The sequence below is a fragment of the Pan troglodytes genome, chromosome 12 (assembly GCF_028858775.2).
Source record: "Pan troglodytes isolate AG18354 chromosome 12, NHGRI_mPanTro3-v2.0_pri, whole genome shotgun sequence".
NCBI classification, from domain to species: domain Eukaryota; kingdom Metazoa; phylum Chordata; class Mammalia; order Primates; family Hominidae; genus Pan; species Pan troglodytes.
Window position 1 is genome coordinate 35,543,135 of NC_072410.2, and position 8,563 is coordinate 35,551,697.

Sequence of the window (8,563 nt, forward strand, 5' to 3'; positions counted from 1 at the left end):
AATAAAATGAGCTTGAATTCCTCCAAAGCCCTTCCTAGGATGTCTAGGGACCTGGGGAACCCTGTAGGGAATGCATCCCCACAGACACTCCACTTCCTGGTACTGCTTCTGCATGTGCCATCTCAGCCTCATCACATCCATCCAGAAATAAAGCTCAGCCTTGCATCATTTTCCACTTGCTCACATATTGATTCAGGCACTATATTTTACTGAAGCTTTTGAAATAGTTGGGGTGGAAATTAAAGAAAGATGGATGGGGATTCACTGCAGCAAATGAGCAGCTTCAAAGCCAATGCCATCCTGGAGCTCTTCTTGCCTTGCAGTCACTGGGGGTATCTCAGTGACCCATCACCCCATGCCCTCTTGGTGGCCTCTCTCCTGCCTGCCTGCCACATTCCTCTCTCTCCTTTCTGCAGTCTGGGGGAGGGACAGGAAGACACACCCAGCCTCTCCTGGTCTCCTGCGTGAGGGAGCTGCCCTTCTCTTCACCAGCTTGGCTCTCGCTGACACACGGGTCTGAGGTCTGGGGTCTCACACACTCTGTCTCCCAGGCAGCTAATCCAGTCATTTACACACACACACACACACACTAGGAATTCTCATGCCAGTTCTTAAGACAATGGATTTTTTACTTCCTTACATATACAAAAATGAAAAATCAGCATCCCATCTGGAGACCAGGGTCTAATATGGACCCCTTTAGTACAATGAGACATGTTAAAAGGTGTGTAATCAAAGCTCAGAGCAAGATGAGAGAAGGACTGTGGGTGTGCCCATACTTCTTTGAGCCACCTCGCCCCTTCCTGCCCGCTGCTCAGGTAGTCGTGGTGATTATAAAAAGCCATAAGTTCTCAGTATGCAGGCCCACTTCGCTTGCTGCAGGGACAGCCCCAATTCATGGCCTGGGAGGCACCTTGTGTCCTAGACACTGTCAGAGGAGGGCCAAGCAGGGAGGGCCAGAGCACCCCTCTGTGCTGGAGGGAAAGGTCTGCTGGTGCCAGAATCTGCATGGCAGGACACTCCATTAGTGAGTGTTCTCTGCCCACACTGCTCCAAAGGTGAGGACCTCCCTGTGGCAGGGTACACCTTAACACCACCTGTCAGGGATGCCGTAGAAGGACCCTGGCACTGGGACTGTGGGTGGAGGAGAGAACTTCTGAAGTGCTTTGCTGGATCAACATGTCCAAATGCTGGAGACCACGGAGGGCAGAGAGAGTGGCATGGACGCCCCTGATGTGTCCACTTGGCCCTGTGGCTGGAACTGTGGCTTGAGGAGAAGGAAGGAAAAAGGATGGAAAGGTAGACTGGAGTTGCCTTTTGAGGGCTGGCAGCCCTGCTAGAAGTTTAGGCAATGGGAGTCATTTTCCAAGCCAAAAATTAGAACTCATGATAGGGAAATGGAAGTGTTATTGGGGGTGGCCATCATGACCCATCACGTGACACTAGGCCATCCAGGACCTGTGGCCTCTGAAGTGATGGGAACCACCGAGGCTCATGCCTGGAGCAGTGGCCCGACTCAGCCTATGCTTCAGGATGATCTGTCTAACCACAGAGTAGAGGAGGCCCAGAGGATGAAGGCTGGAGGCTGCAGGTGGAAAGGTTGATGCCAAAGTCCAGACAAAGAAGGGAGAGAATCGGGGGGCGAGGGGGTTCTTGTAAAGAGCTGCCTCAGAGGCAGGAACTGGGACATGCACCCACTGGGCACCAAGCCTCTCTGTGCTTCACAACAAACTGGCACATCCCAAGGCCACTGGAAGCCCTGCTGGGCCATCTCCCCAAGGCCAGCGCTGTACACATAACCCTACAAGACCAGTTTCCTACACATAACCCTACAAGACCAGTTTCCTACACATAACCCCAGATCCCTTGTCCTGTCTTCTCAGTGGGGCTGGAGCAAGTCAGCAGGTGCCACTTTCTCCTGCCTTGTCTCTGCCTAATAAAATGCGTCTCAATGTTTTACACCTGCCATTTAGCATGGACTGCTTTAACACCTCAAAAAGGCCTGTGGAGGAGCCTATAATCATCAAGGAGGAATTCCCAGAATACAAAATAATACTAGCAGCTGATAACAACTCTAAAAATTAAGTTTGTATAATAATGGGGGTGAGAAGAGATCATAAGGTTATGTACATAAGGTGAGGTTTTGAGTTCAAAGGAATTCTCTGGTATTTTTCTGTGTGTGTACACATGCACCCACACACTTGTGTGTATATGTGTACAGACATATATAAACACATGCATATGATGTGTATATATGCATTACATATATGCACATTCACACATCTTTATGTACAAAATACATATATGTATATATAAACACGGATGTACAAACACATATGCACACATCTATATACATACACATGTGTGTGCATATATACACATACCTGCATATACACACATTTCGTGGGGTGCGGAGAGTCACTTAAAGGCTGCAGGGCCATAAGGCTTCCTGCTTGACTGATATTCATTAATGTTTGCTGAATTACAGCAAACCTTTGCTGTGCCCATCCTGTTCTTTATCATTGACCATTGCTCTCAGGAGTTAATGTTTGAACCTGGCCATAAAGGAATCAACAGCTGCTGACCTCTGGCCGCTATTCGAAGGGAAGGGAGCCCCCTATAAAACAGCCTACAGTGGACAGTCTGGTCGGCAGAGCCGCAGGTCAGTCGTGAAGAGGGAGCTCTATTGCCACCATGAGTTTCTCCGGCAAGTACCAACTGCAGAGCCAGGAAAACTTTGAAGCTTTCATGAAGGCAATCGGTGAGTGCTGGACTGAAAGGCAAAGCTGTGGGTCACATCAATGAGGGTCTAGCTCTACCAGCAGTGGCTATTTAGGGTCCAAATGTTGAGATGGGGGGAGAGATTCAGGCTATATACACAAACTAGGGGGCATTTTACTGACTTCTGGAGTTATTTGCAGCGAGTCCTCACTGCACAAGGCCACCCCATAGGCAAGTGGAAAGAGCACTGAACTAGGGTGTGGTCTGGATTGATGGCCATGTCATTGGCACTTCGTTGTGTGATCCTATTCCTGCATTTATTCATTCTTCAAACAAACAGTGATTCAAGGCCAACCACACACTGAGCACTGTGCTGGATAGATATCAGGGAGACAGATGATAAAGGCAATAAGGCATTTTCTTATCAGGGAAGAGAAGAGAAGAAATAAAGGTAATAACGCATTCCCTCAGGTGTATGGAGCGCTGACTGTGCCAGGCGACTGTGCTGACCATGGGATATGCAATACCCCATCTATTCCTTGCCAAAAAACTAAGCTGGGTACCATTATTTTCCCACTTTACAGTTAATGCAACTGAAGCCCAGAAAGGTTTAGTAATCACAAGCAAGGTCATGCAAGTAGGAAGTGTTTAAGTTAGGATTGGAAGCAGGCACTGGTTCTCAGAGACCCTGCTTTAACCCCTGTGCCTCCTAGGGTCACGTACAGGAGGATGTGGCTCACAGAGAGCATGGGGGGATGGCTCAGTGGAGGTAAAGAGAAGGCTCAGGCTGAGCTTTGGAAGACAGGTGTCTAGGGAACTGGGGGCAGGGAGCATGCTCCAGGCAGAGGGAGCCCTATAAGCAAAGGGTGTGGCATGGCAAGGGAGAGTGCCAAGAATGAGAAGGGTGCTGAAGACAGCAGGGGCAGGGAGAGAAGGACCTTCAGTGCTGCCAGAGAAGGATCTTCTGCAGGCAAGCCATACCACCTCTGTGTCTCTCATCTCTCCCTCATGCAACAGGACCCTCTGTGCTCACTGTCCACCCACAAAATTTTTGTGAACCTCAATTTGTATAACAGCATAGACAAGTTCTGAAACTGGTAAAGCTCTATCCCAGGGCAAGGAATTGCTGGTATGTCTTCCTCCAGAGCCTTGACTGCAGAGGTGGACACAGGGTTGCCTGGCACAGTGCCGCTTTGTGTATGTTGGCCTGGCATGATTATCAGCAGCTCCCCTTTCACTTGCAGGAGGGACCTAGCTTAGAAGATCAACTCTCTGGTCACCAGGGGTATGGGGAATGAAATGCTCACACTCCAAGAGCAAAGTCATCAAAGGAGGAGGGAATGAGGAAGGAGAGTGAGCAAGAACCAGGGTGCTTACAAGAGGAACGGTTCTTCAGGCCAGAAGGGTGTCCTTTTTATAAATTGACTGGCAAGATAGCAGCAGGCCAGGCCAGGTCACTGTCCCTTCCTTTCTGAGGCCACAGCCGATGCTGCTGACAAGCCCCCAGTGAGTTTCTGTGGCCCCTTGGGAGACACAGTGCCCTTCTCTGTCCCTCCATGTCATGTCGTTTCTCTCACCTACCTACCACGGTCATGAAACTCCCACCTCTGCCCATATCTAAACCTCAGACGGTTTCCACCAGGTCTGCCGGAAGAGCTCATCCAGAAGGGGAAGGATATCAAGGGGGTGTCGGAAATCGTGCAGAATGGGAAGCACTTCAAGTTCACCATCACCGCTGGGTCCAAAGTGATCCAAAACGAATTCACCGTGGGGGAGGAATGTGAGCTGGAGACAATGACAGGGGAGAAAGTCAAGGTAGGAGGGCATCCCTTCTGCTGTCAGAACTTTCCTTGGAACCTGGCCCTGGGACCTCATTCCTCAAGGCTCAAACCTCACAATTCCACCCGCAGATACCATCTCTGAACCCACCTCCCATGTGGGAGAAGCAGAGAGACAAAGGCAGCTCTTAGGGAAGAATCTTATAGAGAAGCTGCTCTCCTCTTCCCAGGGACTGTCTGGGAGGTGTTCCAGCCCCTAAAGTCTGAGCTCTCCCATATGGAGGATATGGGAGAACCAGGCATACAGCAGGATTCTAAGTCTCAGGTTCTCCCAGGCCCAGTGCTCCTAGCACCAAGAGTCCTCTAAGCAGGGCCCAGGAGTGGGGCAAGTGGGAGTTTGTGAAAAATCCTTAACTGAGCCCAAAGTCAACTGGCCTTCACTGAACCTAGAGCTGGTGGTGATAGGGAGAGACTTCTTGAAGGAGGTGCTAGCAATACCAGAATACCAGGGCCCCAGACAGGTGCTCAGACCCTGCCTTCAGGGGTGGTCACAAAGTCTCCTGGCTTCAGCCACCCCATCTGTAAAATAAGAACAGTCAACCTCCCTAGACTGAAGGCAGTGCAGGGCAGCATCACTTCTGCTGGGCACAACTCATGGTGTGCAATGACAGCTGGGGTGTGGGCTGTGTGAGTGGTTGGCAGATGGTGGCAGGGGGATCCTGGCAATGGGGGTGCCCGTCTCCTCCTCCCTCTGAAACACTCCATGCTCTAGCAGCCCTCTTCTCTCCTCCCCGTGGACAGCTCTGTTCATTGGGCTGGGCGTGTTTGCCTTTTTATCTCCTCTGGTCACTCTTTATTTCTGCCTCTCCAATTAGAACATTACAGGTCAGGATGATTTTAGGAGGAAAATATTCTTGATGTGCTCATGGTCAAGGGATTTAACTATGGGCCTTTTCCAAATTTTCTTTTTGGAGGCAAAATGTTTAATGTTGCCCAGGGTCTTTGGCTCCCTGCTGGGTTCCTGTCATCTCTTCCAGGATGTATAAGGGCTTGGAAGGAGGCCACAATAGGAAAAGTTAACGCTCTGGGAAGAATAATACATACCTGGTTGGGCGGGTGGCTCATGCCTACAATCCCAGCACTTTGGGAGGCTGAAGTGAAAGGACTGCTTGAGCCTAGGAGTTCAAGACCAGCCTGGGCAACATAGCAAGACCTCATCTCAGTTTAAAAAAAAAAAAAAAAAAGAAGAATACATACCAAAGCAAAATATGTATTCTCTACTGGTCAATATTTGAATTTTGCCACTACCTCCCTCCATTAGCTTGGGAGAATTGAGATTTTACTTGATTTGATTTTAGCATTTGTATTTGGGGCCACTTAGGTGTTCCATGCTCATTTCTAGATCACATGCCATGAATTAAAGTTCTGACAAAAGAAGTCGTGACATTTTATTTAGTTCTTAAATGCACCTCACTTCTATTTGGAGCCAGAGAACTAGAGGCTTGGGATCATAGGAACCAGAGCATTTTGGTTGTTATGAGCTGAGACCTGTGCAAAGGAAGCAACTTCATTAGCAAGGCTCTTGCCCCCCACCACCCCTTCCTCACAGGTCACCTCTCTGTTCCCTGCAGACAGTGGTTCAGTTGGAAGGTGACAATAAACTGGTGACAACTTTCAAAAACATCAAGTCTGTGACCGAACTCAACGGCGACATAATCACCAATGTAAGTTGGTGGTGCTCTGAGTGTGTGGCTCCCAGTGCTTGAGGGGAGAGGGGAGGTGAAGCATGGGGAGCGGCTCACATACCCTAATGCCACCCCTCCACCCTCCAACCCCCAAACTTCTTTCCTGTGGTCAGCATCTGCCAGCACTTACTGAGGATCCATCATGTCCCAGGCAGTTTACACACATTATCACTAATCCTTTCTGCTCAGCACAACCAACCAGCCACAGAGGCCTCCACCTGTCCTGCATGCCCAGGGTGCTTCATAAATGCCTTTGCCCATTTAGCGTTTATAAAGAGAATCCCATTCATGGTCATATTATGGCAGCTTACAAGCCTGGCACAGTCCAGTTTTGCAGTCAGCCTTGGTGCCTGGCTGCCAGCCACATCCTATAACCTATTTGGGGTGAATGGTGCAGTGTTTCTCCTGCAGGTATGTCCCCCTGACTCTTCTTTGCCCCCAGAATATGCTTTGGGGAGTCACAGACAACAGAACACTGCCTCAGGGCGCTGTCATCACTCTATTCAAATGGAAAAATTCTTAAACTAGAGAGAGTGTGAGCATCAACCACCCAATGTGCAGTTTCCACCTCCGCCCCAGCACATTCCCAGGAGAGCAGGGGAGCAGGAGATGAGCTGTCCTGCAGTAAGTCCTGGCCAATGCCCTTTGATAGGTTCCATCTCACCTAATCCTCCTGTCTCCTTCGAGGGAGGCTGGATGAGGGATTCAATAGACGGGTTGACCTGTCCAAGTCATCGGCTAATAAATATTAAATCCAGGGCTCAAACCCATCAAGCAGCAACTATTGCATTGCTGCTGAAACTGAGGGGCTCCTTTTCACCCTGATGACATGGTATGTCATTCCAGCAGTCTTATTCAAGAGAACTGGCAGGGGTGGAGGAAACATCCTTAAAAACTCAAAAGCTGATGCATCCACTGTTTTTATATGCTTCACAGCTATAGGAGGACAATTATGCACTACCCACTGCCTTCCAGGCTGTGTGCCTAGTTGTGTCCATGTACATGTATCCTTGGTGCTCAACATGTATTTGGTGCATAGTAGGTACTCAATGAAATTTTGAGAAATTAGATTGGGCTGGTTTGGATGGTCTTGCTATAACAGTCATTGATGTAGAAAAGAATTCAGTCAAAGGCAGGAGGACTTTCCAGGTGAGGAGGAGAAGTGACAAAGACTTGGCATAGGATTTTGGAAAACATTGCCAACCTTTCCTCCGGTCCTACAGGAAACCAGACGAATTTTTGAATTGTTTCATATGCCAACATATTTGGTGCTGTTTTTTAAGCTTAATTTTGTTTTTTATGCTTAATTTTGTTTTTTACAATACAACATCAGATGAACACTTCATAATTTCTTTTCTGGCTTTCAGACCATGACATTGGGTGACATTGTCTTCAAGAGAATCAGCAAGAGAATTTAAACAAGTCTGCATTTCATATTATTTTAGTGTGTAAAATTAATGTAATAAAGTGAACTTTGTTTTAAAAAAATGTCTTCTCTTCTCAATGCCTTTTCATTGATGGTGCTATTGCTCACCATATTCTCGTAAATATACTTTCGTAAATGTTGATAATCCACATGATCCACACTACCAGGTCAAATCCGAAGAGTAATTCCCTGAACACAAAACCCATGCTGCACACCCAGGTGTTCTGCCAGGAAAGCCAGGTGTGGCTAGATCTGCAGGAAGGCCCTGGAATGCCCTTTCCCAGTCAGGCACACGGGCAAGGAGCTGGAGCCAGAGGATGTGCAGTGGGCTGGCCTTGAGGGTGCTCTCTGTGGGGACAGGGAGCAGGAAGACTGGGCAGAAAAGGAGAGCTATACCCACAAGCACAGCCACAGTACCAGCCCACCAGCAGACAGGTGCAGAAAGGTCGACACTGACCCGCCCAATAAACTTTTCCTCCTGTGGGAGGCTGAGCAAAGGGCTTAGTGAGAGGCGCCAGAAGTGGACAGAGGAGGCTCAGTGGAAGTTCCCTCCATGCTATGGGCAGGGGCAGAAGGTAGGGGAAGGGGAGGAGTCCCTTCAACACTACTTTATGCCAAACTGTTAGGGGTTGAGTTGCATTCCCCCAAAATTTATATGTTGAAGTTCTAGCCCCCAGTATCTTGTAATGTGACCTCATTTGGAAATAAGGTCATTGCAAATGACCATAGATGGGCCCCTAATCCACTATGTCTGGCGTCCTTATAAAAGGGGGAAACTTGGACACAGAGACATGCACATGGGGAGTGTCCATGTGAAGACTAGAGCTATGCTGCCACAAATCAAGGAACTGTTCGAAGCTGAGAGAGAGTCCTGGACCAGATCCTTCCCTAAC

General features: G+C 48.7%; 1 protein-coding gene across 1 annotated transcript; it reads left to right on the forward strand.

Annotated features, from left to right (window-relative positions):
- Window positions 1-2,539: 2,539 nt before the first annotated feature.
- On the forward strand, window positions 2,540-7,732 carry FABP1 (fatty acid binding protein 1). Its single transcript, XM_001140263.5, has 4 exons — window positions 2,540-2,761; window positions 4,364-4,536; window positions 6,131-6,223; window positions 7,612-7,732. Exons 1-4 carry the CDS (start codon window positions 2,695-2,697, stop codon window positions 7,660-7,662), a joined length of 384 nt encoding a protein of 127 aa, XP_001140263.1. The 5' UTR covers window positions 2,540-2,694; the 3' UTR covers window positions 7,663-7,732.
- The last annotated feature ends 831 nt before the right edge of the window (window positions 7,733-8,563 follow it).